This window comes from Anopheles ziemanni, chromosome 2, assembly GCF_943734765.1.
Source record: "Anopheles ziemanni chromosome 2, idAnoZiCoDA_A2_x.2, whole genome shotgun sequence".
Taxonomy (NCBI): Eukaryota; Metazoa; Arthropoda; class Insecta; order Diptera; family Culicidae; genus Anopheles; species Anopheles ziemanni.
The window spans coordinates 39604690-39617764 of NC_080705.1; the positions used below are offsets into that span (position 1 = coordinate 39604690).

Sequence of the window (13075 nt, forward strand, 5' to 3'; positions counted from 1 at the left end):
GTGACGAAAAACCCATCGGTGCTGTTGACGATAAAATGACCGGAATTAGATTCGTCCTTAACGGTCTGCACGGAAACGGTAAGATCCGGCGTAATGTGTTCTAGCGTGTTCCTGAAGCAAAGATAACTCCGGTTTCAGTCGTAGTCTTCAGTCAAATCATTTGTTGCAATGTACAGTTGGAACAATGTGAACTTACCATGGAGAAGCAAGAAAACATTTCGCCTTTTCCTTTGATCTTTTATGCTCCAAAAGTACTAGCAATTTGTGATTTGCGCACCGTTCTACGGTCAACACTTTGCACCGTTGCCATTTAGTTAGGTCTAATGTGTATTGCTGACATTCCTAAAACGTAAGCCACTCAATACTAGTTAGATATCCGTTTCACGGGCGTCCTTTTGCTTACTCACGTCCTCAAACTGGTCGCAGAAATTGGGCCACTCATCAAAATCAGATATCAAATCGGCGTCTACAGCGTTTTCGATTGACATGGTTAGCGCGGAATCCTGGTCAATATTTTTACTGGCCTCACATACACCCTGCCTGGATGTTTTGCTGCAGTTTTAGTCGAGTCATCCATCGTAAATAACAAATGGTTTTTAAGTTAACACATAACTAGAATTGAACGTACTACGTTAACTATAATTCAAGCCCGCCAAAAGCATCCGTCAAATACAACATATTTTCATTTTTTTCATAAACATTGAATATTTTTTTTTTGGGGGTCGTTATACACAGAAAAATACGATTGCAGGAAAAAGGAAAAGGTTTTCTCCAATTCACGACATAACAAAGAAATGTAGCATGATTAGAACTGTTTATCACGAACACACATTTTTAATCTTCAGTTTATTCAACTATAGTATTTGTATAATATTCGCAGGAAACAATCTGGTTTAAAACTATTTTCTTACTCAAGTGCTAAATGTTCGTGAGATATTACTGCAATCTTTCGTCTATACAATTATTCAATTTATTTTTCTTTTATGTGACAAACGCAATCGCTTGTAAATATCTTATGGCTAACTTTTCCGTTTGTTAAAATTATGTTGGGTTTCAAAAACATACTCATGGGAGTTGCTGAACTGAACGAGACGTTCTACAAGGGTTCTTTTTTTGTGTATACATTTCAATGTACTTTAGTGTTCAGTTACAAAATTTTGAGAATTATAAATCTTTTACAGTCGCATATGTAAGGATGGTGTAGCGTTTTTTTTTAGCGTCGTGCACTAGCTTTACTGTACCTTGGTATGATCTACCTCTGTCTTCCCTAACAAAATATAATTTTATTTTTTTATGCTAATGCGAAAATTACCTAATTCTAAGACATTGTTGTTTGTTTTTCGTCACATACTCAGGCGTAAAAATAAAAACACAATACATAAACACCCAAGAGACTACAGTAAACGCGCGGAATAAACGTTTCAGTTGCGAATTTTAAATTGCGTTTGAATTCATTGAATTCAAAAATGTATAATGATAACGTGACCATGTTGCCGTTGAAGATTTGCTCTTACGCGGCGTCCTGATGTTGCGTTGCCGAAAGCAGCACACCTCAACCATGCTTCAACTTCATGTGCCGCTTAAGGTTGGCCGTGCGCGACAGTACCGCACCGCAGATATTACACTTGGTGCGGCCACTGTGGATGTGACGGTGCATGGCCAACGATTTCCAGGTAGCAAAGCTCTTTTCGCACTGTTTGCACTTGTACTTTTTCACCACGTCCTTCATGGCCCGCGCGCTGCTTTCGAGAATTTCCGCCTTCGAGTCCTGCTGCTGCTGCTGCTGCTGCTGCTGCTGCGGCTGTTGCTGCTGCTCATTGGTATCTTCCGGAAACATGCCATTCACGTCCATATCGACAATCTCCATCTCGAAGCTGTTCTGTCCCATATGCTCGTCAGTGTCCTGTCGGTCGGATATGTTTTCGTCGACCAGCTCAAACCCTTCCTGTTGCGTGTAGGTGCCGCTATCACCGCTGGTCGGATTGATCGGTTCCCCTACGTTGATGTACTCTGTCATTTGCAGTTTCACGTCGTTGTTCTCCGCGTTGACCGAATCCCCGTAAACCGCTACCTGCTCGTGTTCCTGCTGCGTCTGCCCGTACAGTCCCATACCGTTGTCCGACTGAACGGAAGTGTTGGCCGAGTTCAGGGTGGTGTAGTTTGTGGTCGATTTGTCACTGGTGCTGCTACCTTCCTCCGATGGCTGCTTGGTTGGCGTTTTGGTTATCTTTACGATGCGCTTCGGTTTTGGCTTAGGACGGGCTGCTGAGACGACACTTTCCACCAGTTCCTGCAACGCATTAGCCGACTGGTTCGCTTGATTCGCAGTGGTCTGACTCTGCACGGTTCGCTGGACTATGGTTCCCGCTACAGGTTGCACAGGTTTTATCATGATCTTTTGCGAATGCACAACTTGCTGCTGCTGTTGCTGCTGTTGTTGTTGCTGTTGCTGTTGCTGTTGTTGTTGCTGTTGTTGTTGCTGTTGCTGCTGTTGCTGTTGCTGTTGCGTTTGCTGCACTTGCACATGCTGTACCTGTTGAACTTGCTGCACCTGCTGTAGCTGCTGCCCTTGTAGCGTTTGCTGCCCGAGCGGTACGGAAAGGGCACTGGCCAGATCAGCGGGTTTCAGGGTAATTTTGTTGATGAACTTGAAATCTTGTGGTCCTGACTGAATAGTGGTACCGGGCTGCTGTGATTCCACCTTTATCTGCGGCACGATAGACGAGTTGGAGGGAAGAGTAAAGTACACCGGTTCTGTCGTGATCGTAGCAGTTGGGGCCAATGTTTGCGCCTGCGTTTGCAGTATCTGCTGCGCTAGCGAGGACGTCGGTTGATCCGGAATGGCGGTATGCTGCTGGTCGTTGTTAGTATCGGCTAGGCCACGTATGGACAGCAACTCTGCCGTGTGCAGAAACGAAGGTAAAGCTTCCTGCGATACGCTTACCTCGCCCTGGTACATGAACTCCACCAGCGAAAGCAGGTCGGCATACTTTACATTCTTAAATATGATAACGGGATGTTGACAAGGGTTTTCCTTGAAGATGTCCTTAAAGTAGGAACTGCAGGCAGAAAGCAGCACCTTGTGGGCGCGTATTTTGCGCCCCTCACAAAACAGTGTCACATCTACAAGATCTTCCTCGTAGCGCAGCGCATCGAACGCACCCGTAATGTATGTGGTATAATCGTTCCATCTTAGCGAATATTGCTGTTGGCTCGACATCTTCATTTGTCTCCACTAAGAGCACATACAGCTAAGGACGCACTTCGCGGCAAGTGCGCGATTTACTTCGGTAATAATTATGTTCCCAGGACGAATGTAATGCCTCAGCGCACGGCAGACGCGGATCTGTTTGCTGCGAGCTATTAAAATGAAAATACCACAGGTACCGTCCGTCGAAGGCGCGAATTTGTTCACTTTCAATCAGCAAACCATCAAAAACAAACAGCGTTTCGAAGGACTGAAGAATCAAGCTGAAAGGTGCAGGGCTGACAAGTAATGGAAAAAAATTGACAACTTCTTCGGTATGGACTATTGTACAACCCTACGCTATGCTTATTATTTATTTCGGCTGAACCAGGACGTTGAACACGTTTATATTGACAAACCGGAATTATTGAATCTGTAAAGAAACAAAAATCAGTATTATTATGTTAAAATGGGTATGCATCTACAACAACAATAATATTAAAAATCATGTGATTTAAAAAATCTTTCCTGGCAACACTGCCTGTCTAGGGTCGACTTAATTTTACACTAGTGGTGGGAAAACCAAATCCCTGAGGGATTGGAATATTTCGATTCAAATCCGTTCTGAGTTTCCGATCTCCGAATCCGAATCCCGCACGGTCATATCACACGTGTACTTCGTATTAAGCTGATTTTGGCGAAGTCAAAATCGAATTGAATCTAGTCCTAAACGAACCAAATCTGATTCATGTCCCATTCCGATCTTATCCCATTCCGAATAAACGAAATACAATTGATTAGAATCCGTCATCGGTCGACCCTTCCGAATCTACCGAATCGCAATTCTGCCAACACTGTTTTACACGTTCTGTCAATACAACAAAGCGCTTTATTATTTTGGAAGCCGCTGAGAAGACAAACGTGACTGAATTAATTTAAAAGTTTTGTAAAGAAATACTTATAGAATTCCTAAACATGGATGATGATGCGGAAACCTACAAACTTTGGCGCATTCGCAAGACCGTGATGCAGCTTAGTCACGACCGGGGCTACCTCGTAACGCAAGATGAACTGGATCAAACGTTGGAACAGTTTAAGGAACAATTTGGTGATAAACCTAGGTAGGTTCTCCACAATAAAAGAATGTTGGATCTGGGTTTGAGTTTTAAACGCACTTTTACTTGCAGCGAAAAGCGACCAGCACGCTCTGACCTTATCGTCCTGGTGGCACACAACGATGATCCTACGGATCAGATGTTCGTGTTCTTTCCGGATGAACCGAAGATTGGAATCAAAACAATCAAAACATACTGTACCCGCATGCAAGAGGAAAACATTCACCGGGCCATCGTAGTGGTACAGGCCGGCATGACACCGTCGGCAAAGCAATCTTTAGTGGACATGGCTCCGAAGTATATTTTGGAACAATTCCTCGAGTCTGAGCTGCTCATCAACATTACCGAGCACGAACTTGTGCCGGAGCATGTGGTTATGACACCGGAAGAGAAACAGGAACTACTTGCAAGATACAAACTGAAGGAGAACATGTTGATGAGGATACAGGCTGGCGATCCGGTGGCACGCTACTTCGGATTGAAACGTGGACAGGTGGTAAAAATCATTCGACCCTCGGAAACTGCTGGACGATACATCTCCTACCGGCTTGTGTGTTGATAAATCAAGTGTATCATTCTAATAAAACGGGCAACATTATGCCAAACCACGAAAACAACGGACACCGTGTGTTATTAGCGTTCTTTACAGCAATGTTTATTTAATACGTTCGCCTTTAGATGTAACGAGGAAACGAACATTGCTCGGCACCGCAGCCGATGGGGTTGTTCTGGCTTATTCCGACGGGACTTCAATGGCTCCGCTCGAGATATCTTCGATGACCTCGTGGGGTGCTCGTCCATCAATGGTGCATCCGACGCTGTGCGCCGTACCAAGCACCTCCTTGCAGGTTCCAGCCAGCTCGCGGGCCATGGATCGGGGTCGCATAACACGCGCAATGCTGATCACTTCGTCGAAGGTGATGTTACCATTGTGCTTAACTGTAGCAAAAACGATGGATAAACAGACACACACAGTACACAGTGAGTTAATAACATTCATCACTCTCGGATACACCCTGCTGCTGCGGTTGCTTGCTGCAACTAATCACTTACTGTTCTTCACCTTCTTGCGGTCTCGTGGCGGTTCCTTGAGGGCTTTCACGATCAGGGATGCTGCTGACGGTACAACCGAGATAGTGGCCTGTCGGTTCTGGATCGTCAGGCAGACAGTGATCTTCAGGCCCTTCCAGTCGCCGGTAGCCTTGGCAATATCATCACCAACCTTCTTCGGAGACTGTAAATGATGGAGAGAGTAATGAAATCAATGCTGGTTCCTTTTGTTTACATGCCCATTGCACAAATGAGCATTCGTATGCGCACTTACCAGACCGAGGGGACCGATCTTCGGGGCGAGGGAAGAGGTAGCACCGACTTCACCACCGACGCATCGCAGGTACACTGCAAACAAACAGAAACGGAATAACATTAATGTAAAACTAACTGCATAGCACATGTTCACATGTTTCAACGTCGATCTTTTTCATAAATTCCCATAAATGCATGATAAACGGACATGCCCGGGACGGAATCTACAAATACGTGGAACTGCACTGAAGGGCCAACAGTGGTGCAAAACACGACTTTGAACGGCCCGTGTGGATTGTTTTACGCCACAAATTTTCACTCCAGGAAACCTACCCTGCTTAACCTCGTTCGGGTCGAACTTTGGCGGCATTTTGGAAAGTTCTAAGACGCGTCGGAATCAAAATTATTGAACACTATCAAAAGTGTGTTCACACTCGGGCGTAAAGATGCCGGAAAGAGAGAGCAGAAGACAGAAGCATTGACAGTTGCCGGAAATGATGGAGGGTAGTGTTGGACGTTGCTATGTGCACCCAATGGGTTCGGGAGTTAACGCTGATTCCCAGTGGCGTTCTTATCGAATCCAGGGCAAAAGCTACAGATACACGTTACATTGTTTCCTCTTCACTTATTATAATTACATTAAAAGATAAAAATTTAACAACATATCTCATTGAACGATTTTTAAGATTTACTCCATCTAATTTAATTTTAATGGCCTTGAGTACGGCTCCAATGCCAGTTCCTCGTAAAATAGTTCCGCAAAATCGGATCCAATCGCACCCCTAGCCAAATTGACAGTTCGGACGATACTTCCGGCAGAATTGTAGGTGGCTCATTCGGTTGAACGGTTAAATCTGTTTGTTTTATTACATTTGTGATAAAAAGTAAGAAAAACTATTAGTATTATATACTAAAACTGATGAACTACAGTCCGAAAAGAAAAAAGTATCGTTTTTGGTACAATTACTACGGATTCAACATCGAACTACAAGTTCCATGAAATGAAACTCTCTGGTATGTTTGTTTTTTATTTTGTTGTTTGTGTCTTTTGCTGCCTAAAGCTGTTCACGTAACATTATTTTACTAGTATTCCACGTTCCAAATCTTTTTGCTCTTTCTGTTTCATGTAGGCTAGAAATATTGTCCAAAGTAAGCTGCACATGCTGACGAATGGAACACGGTTCTTTTCGGGTACTACAGAAAAGTTGAAGGTTTGTATCAAGGGCCAAATACAAAGCGCCACCTGTTACAAGAAATAACAATACGATATTTGTTATAATTTCGTACAAATGACTTTGCATCTCATGAACAAATGCCATATATAGTAGTATATGTGGAAGGTCTTATTTGGAATTTCTGTTTACGAAATCAAAACTTCAGCTTACCTTGTAAGTCGGAAGGAATTTTACTTGGACTTCGTTCAATGACTCTTTAACGGTTTTTGATTCTAATAAACTCATGCTAAAGTAAAATGCCGTCATTGCCATCGGTGTATAGCTAATTTGCTCCGTCAAGGCCTGCGAGTTTAAATGTAGAAACAAATTGAGCTACGCGTATCAGTTGGAGTTCCTATGGATTGAATCGAAAATTACCTTCGCAATGGCTGATCGCAAATCTTGTCTTGGCCACATGATGGAGGCAACGCGAATCCAACAATATAGCGAAGGTGCAACTATGAATCCACCGTAAACGAGGAATCTGCAACATTTTTTCCAGTCGATTTCGTCTGTACAGTTTAAACATAACGGAAACATGTGAATAAATGATTTAAAAAACCGGAGTCACTTTGAACTCACTCATCTTTTTGCCGGCAAGTTTCTGCTGTATGAAACATCCCGTCGGCCATAGAAGACTATACGTAATCATGCCCCTTACAACGGGATATCGTTTTATCCATTGCAGTGAACGAGATATCATTTGAACTTTAATTTGAACCGCACTGGAAGACTATCTACTTCCGCTTACTGTACGCAACACAGAGACTTCGTTCTCGCTTTCTTTCTGTGATTCAAACTATCAGATAAAACGTCCTGGTATTCTTCCCGCGCGTGTCCAAATGCAACAAACGACAGACGAAACCGTACTACACGAGCAGCAAAATCGCTATGTTCTTGAACGTAGACATTGAAAATTACGTTTTTGGCACGACATCGATCATGCGAGCGAAGAACCACTAACAGGATCTCCCACCACACACAGGTGCAAAAGTAAAAACACTGGTGAAGTCGTTTCGTTGTAGCGGTAAGGTTTTTCACAAAACATCCCAAGAAAGCGTTGCCTACCCGACTGCTACGATTGATAATTTCATTGATGCGGCAAATGAACGCATTTCACATTGATTAGCTTTGCACAGGTCGTCGTCTGCACGAACGGATGTTGGTTTTGTATGAATGAATTCGTCCTCGACCCCTGCTAGGCGAAATCGATGACGTCGACGACGGAAACACATGCGAGTTAAAAATAAGCGTTAACATAAGCTCGTGTGACTCGTGTGAAAACGGTGTACCGTGTTTTCCACGCGCGCATCTTTTTCACAGCTGATCGCAAACACGCCGTACAGTGCCGGAACAATTTCAGCGCCTCACTGTATTTAACATGAAGCCGAAGCAAATCTCAATTTTAATATTTTCATTACATTACATTCAAAAAAATGTAATTTCGACTCTTGAACCAGAATATTTTCATTTGAATATGTAGAATCGCATTAAATATAAAATTTAGTTTGAACATACAACATGCACACTAGTAAATGTTAGTATTATACATCAGGGACAAAAATAGAAAAGCAGGATTAATTGTATACTAAAGATTGTTTTTAAATCGAATGTCGAATGGTCAGTCTGAGTTACAAAATGTTATAATGTACCTCAGTTTCAGTTTTCAAAAGACTAACAGATCTGAAGGGAAACGGTTTGTTGTAGGATCAGAAACGAATCAGCAAAAAGCGTATTTTTTTTTAATTGAAAAGCAATATATGTACAAAATTGGGGCATGAGCGCCGGGGCTCGCCACCTCGACGACGTGGGTTCGAATCCCAACCAAGACCGGACCCTCCCCTGTATGAGAGGACTGACTATCCACTTACACACAGAGTAAAAGTCTCGTAAGCCCTTATTGGGGCAGGCCTGACCAACAAGGTCGTTACGCCAAGGAGAAGAAGAAGAAGAACCTTCTAATGACGCAGTGTTCTTTTCATTTGACTTTCAATTCATTCAAATCAACGAACCCTGTTTGAAAAAAATAATAAGAATATGTGACACGATAGCATTTTCCAGGTGATTTTTTTTATTATTCTCAACAAGTTTAAAGCAGTAGTAGGATGTCATAATTGTAATAGTCTAAATTTTCTGTTTTAACTTAGAAAACTTGGAGTCAAGAAGAAACTTCCTAGTTCTTTACACACATGAATATATACAAATACAACAATTTATACACGTATATATTCATGTGCGTATAAATATTCTTTGATAGATAAATACTCTAGCTTGATTTTGCTGGTACTTAAATAAACTTCTGTTTGATTTGATCACTCTACTGAACTTAACTTAGCATTAACTTCCTGCTTCGGGCACATGACGCCCGATGGAGTACAGTTAAACGACTGTGTTTTTCTGATTTATTCATTTCGTAGAAAATAAATCCTAAACCTATTAAAAATGATAGTTTCCATCGATTGAGTGCTTGGGGTAGGCGGTCTTGAAAGGACATAAAGTCATTTTCCTGTTGATTTATTTTTTACTTTTTATTGTTTGTGATAATAACCTTTTCCAAATAGCGTGTGTATGTGTATTTCACAGCAGCAGATTCTTACCATTGGTCAACTGGAAGTATGCATGCTTACACATGCCACCATTACAAGATATTTCCTAATAATAAAAGTATTTTCCCTTAAGCAGCCTGCATTACTTCTTCGTTCATTAAATTCCAGCTTCTCATTCTAAAACATATTCTTGATGGACGTCAAACGTAGTTTTCAAAGCACCGAAGGGAACAAAAGAAATAAAACAATTAAAACTTCTTGCTGTTAGCAATAATGTTTGCTATGAAAATTGATTCGCTTTTCGTTATCATTTGGTTTGAATCTTGGTGTGCATAAACATTATTTTACGATGTACAAGCAAGTTTGTAGTGTTTCTTTTTTGTTTCTTTATCACAATTGTTAAATGTTTTATTATTACGCATTTGCATAGATTTAAACCCTCTTACATCAGAGAATGGTTATAAAATTTGAAATGGCATGTAACTAGATGCTTCACTTAGTTTGGTTTTAATTTTGTTAGTGATTTCTTTTAAATATTATTGGTATTATTATTTCACTTTCTAGCAGTAACTTATGTTTCCTCTCACTTTTACTCCCATTACATGAAAATGAGCTTTCCTCGCTCCGCTATCGTGTTTATTTTTTTGTTCCACTGTACGCGAAGACAGGCCAGTAGCTGCTAACGAAAATATATCCTAATGATGATTCACGCAATATTTGCCTTGCCCTATCTCCTAACTGAGTGTAGCGTGAGTAAATAAAACCTATGCTATCTAGAGACAAGCTAACTATCCTTCAGCCGCACATACTCAAAACATTAGTAAATTAGTTTAAAATGTTCTGATTTTCCGTAAAGCCTTTCGCTGAAAGAGCTTTCTAAAGATATTTTTTCTGCTTTTAGCGCTGTTCAGTTACAATACATTTGGTTTCAGTATTTCTTTATTTCGCTCTATCAATTTTCATTTTTGGTTTCTCAAACGTGTTCGAACACTTCGAATTGCTACGATTGGTGTCGTTAGTTTTGTTTTGCTTATTTGCCTCTACTGCTAATATGTTTGCTAATTTTTATGTTTTCTAGCGTTTGCTTCCGTGCTCGCTAGCGTCCCGAATTAGGATTGTGATTTTTTTTTTGCAGCAGTATATATATCTTATATGTTTTGCATCCACCGTATCGCAAACTGGCCTTCCGGTTGCCTTACCCCTAATGCCTCCTTTAACTTAAAAGGACACGGATGTCTTGTGGTTCTTATTATATTTGAGTTTTGACGATTGAACTTTGAAAACGATAACAAATTGCAAGTCGCAATCGTGGTTTAGCTTGATTTGAGTATTATTTGCTTTCTTCTTGAAATTACCAAATACTAGTGAATCATTCATAAGAGAGATGAATTTTCATCGTTTATTGTTTACTTGTTTGTTTTCATACGCCGCTAGTCCGCCATACGTCTGTGTAAATGTGTGCTGCTTAAGGTATCTACTAGAGTATTTCTTTTTTCTTTTTTTTTGTTTGTTTTTGGTTTCATTTGTAAGTACGAGCATTTTTTGTTTTTTGTTCTGCTATGCAACATTGCTTCGATTTTGTAGGTTCGGTACTAAGAACGTTCGCTTCTACCGCGTCTTCGTTCACAATGCAATATGTTCCTTTGGTTTGATTTGATTTATATTTATTCTAAAAGATGCACTTTTGGCAGAGCAGAAGATAGTAAATTATTGTTTGTTTGCTTAAATGTTGTTTCCATGTGTATATGTTACCCAGCTGAATGCGGCTTTGTCGTGTCGCAGCAGACGAGCGTTTGCTGGTTTACGAAATATCGAAGACGAGGGAAAACTTGAAACTTAACCGTACTACATTGCTGTAAGATTGATATTGCTAAATTATCTACATGCCCGCCGAAGGCGCCCTTCGATTCGTACAATACATTTGTTTGTCACGCTCAACGTACGAGATTGTAGTATTTTTTCGCTTTTCTCTTTCTAGTAGTTTAAACGTTTTTAGAGACGGCAAATGCTACGTTGGTAGCTGTGAGCGTTTTGCTTCTTTAATGTTGTTTTTGAGTTTTTCGTTTGTTGTTGTTGTTGTTGTTTTTTTGTGGTTGTACTTGAGTACTTTGCTTCCGTTACGTTAAGGTGTGATGCCGCCGTGCCGACGTTTCCATTAAATGTCTACATGAATTATTCAAATATAATAAAAATTTCAGGTGCACTTTCTATGAACAGTGAAGAGATTGCATCCGCGGGGCGCTACCGTGGACCCGCCGATTTGAACGAGCAAAATGCTCGCTGAGGATGGAATAGTTTTTCAATTTTATGTTTCAAGTTAACGAATGCTTTTTCTTTTTTTGCTTATTCATTTGCCTGCACTTTCGTGCACATCCATTCAAGAGCGTTCGTTTTCTTCGTTGCAGGTTGCAGGAAAGATTCTGAAAATAGGCTTGCTCGAAAATAGTTGAAATGCAGCCATTTTTCACCGCCCTGCTCCAGTTGCAACCTGGCTTCGACTCCAACTGTGGTCCACATCCGTGCCTTACGAACGGGGCGTTAGCACGTTTGCGCCCCTTTTTGGCGTACACCGTTTTACCTTTCTACCATTACAAAGTGTTCCACGTCAATCGGCGCTTCAAGGTGGCCAAAATATGTTTTACTTTTATTCCACTCTCACTTTAACCCTTTGTGCTCTACGTGTCCAATTCCTTCCGACAAAAATAAGTGTCTTAACAATAATGGCAATGATTGCAACGGGTAACGTTCGCGAAGAAGAGAACGTTCAAGAGAACTAAGTAAGACGATCAAAATTAGTAAATCAACGCAACGATTAGTATCACCAGCATGTTTCATTTCCTAGCGCCTTACCCCTTAAATGTCCATCGTTACCTAACTAATCGGTAATATATCTATATATATATATATGTATGTATATATATGTAGGTTAGCTTGATGCTGGTAAAAATCACTTGAGGCTGCTCGGCTAATCCGATTGGCAAAACGGTTTCGATTTCGTTTAATGTTTGATTCTGTGTTTCTATTAGCTGTTATCACCGCCAGTTGCTGGTAAGTGTGCTTACCCGTTATAAACGTTTAAATCTTTTTTTTTCGTTTTTCGATTTTTTGCTTCAAGTTTCCGCAAGCATAGTGTAGAGTTATAGAGATTAGCGATCCATGAGCTTAACTTGAGTTGTGTTACTTCTCCTGCCCGTAGGTACACAACAATATCATCGCGTGCCATTGTTTGCTTGTTTGTAGGGGTCGAGTGAGTTATGTTTTATCCACACCCACACGCACACACATTCACCCCACTGGCATGTGGGTCGCTGCACGCCATCGATAAGTTTGTGTTCCTTAAAGTCTCCTCTCAATTCAACCCCGATCCGCTTATGATCTCCTTGCGAACAATCGAGTTGTGAAACTCAACCACTAACGGTTCTAAAGAAGTAAATAAACTATGCAAATATAGTTTCCAATAAATTGCTATGATAAAAACGTCTTCGCTGACGAACGGGAAGCCGGGGGGGCCCGAACCCAGACCGTTTCCATCCCCGTTGCCATCTCCACCTAGCTATTGATGATATGCTGCGCACTTTAAATTGCTTTGAATAGTTTTACTAGTTGAAAAATAGAAAGTTTATACGCCATTCTCTTCACCGCCCCGATCGCGATCTGAGTGATTGTGGTTAGTGTATTGGCTAGACTTTAAACCTAGGTATTTTATTT

General features: G+C 41.2%; 3 protein-coding genes across 3 annotated transcripts; 1 reads left to right on the plus strand and 2 right to left on the minus strand.

Annotated features, from left to right (window-relative positions):
* Positions 1–848: 848 nt before the first annotated feature.
* On the minus strand, positions 849–3349 carry LOC131282928 (GATA zinc finger domain-containing protein 10-like). Its single transcript, XM_058312473.1, has one exon. It carries the CDS (start codon positions 3224–3226, stop codon positions 1553–1555), a length of 1674 nt encoding a protein of 557 aa, XP_058168456.1. The 5' UTR covers positions 3227–3349; the 3' UTR covers positions 849–1552.
* A 725-nt stretch (positions 3350–4074) lies between these two features.
* On the plus strand, positions 4075–4864 carry LOC131281193 (DNA-directed RNA polymerases I, II, and III subunit RPABC1). Its single transcript, XM_058310453.1, has 2 exons — positions 4075–4308; positions 4375–4864. Exons 1-2 carry the CDS (start codon positions 4163–4165, stop codon positions 4859–4861), a joined length of 633 nt encoding a protein of 210 aa, XP_058166436.1. The 5' UTR covers positions 4075–4162; the 3' UTR covers positions 4862–4864.
* Positions 4865–4938: 74 nt separating this feature from the next.
* LOC131282876 (large ribosomal subunit protein uL11) lies at positions 4939–6097 on the minus strand. The gene is made up of 4 exons (XM_058312420.1): positions 5941–6097; positions 5627–5700; positions 5356–5536; positions 4939–5241 (listed from the first exon to the last, which is right to left on the minus strand). The coding sequence occupies exons 1-4, from the start codon at positions 5975–5977 to the stop codon at positions 5036–5038; spliced, it is 498 nt and encodes a 165-aa protein (XP_058168403.1). The 5' UTR covers positions 5978–6097; the 3' UTR covers positions 4939–5035.
* Between the last annotated feature and the right edge of the window lie 6978 nt (positions 6098–13075).

What these genes read in the sequence shown, in the direction of transcription:
- LOC131282928 (XM_058312473.1), bottom strand. Translation starts at nt 3,226, where the DNA reads ATGAAGATGTCGAGCCAACAGCAATATTCGCTAAGATGGAACGATTAT.
- LOC131281193 (XM_058310453.1), top strand. Translation starts at nt 4,163, where the DNA reads ATGGATGATGATGCGGAAACCTACAAACTTTGGCGCATTCGCAAGACC. An exon ending in CAATTTGGTGATAAACCTAG is followed by an intron (nt 4,309 to 4,374) that starts GTAGGTTCTCCA and finishes TTTTACTTGCAG; the next exon opens with CGAAAAGCGACCAGCACGCT.
- LOC131282876 (XM_058312420.1), bottom strand. Translation starts at nt 5,977, where the DNA reads ATGCCGCCAAAGTTCGACCCGAACGAGGTTAAGCAGG. An exon ending in CCCGAACGAGGTTAAGCAGG is followed by an intron (nt 5,701 to 5,940) that starts GTAGGTTTCCTG and finishes GTTTGTTTGCAG; the next exon opens with TGTACCTGCGATGCGTCGGT. An exon ending in CCGCAAGAAGGTGAAGAACA is followed by an intron (nt 5,242 to 5,355) that starts GTAAGTGATTAG and finishes TTTTTGCTACAG; the next exon opens with TTAAGCACAATGGTAACATC.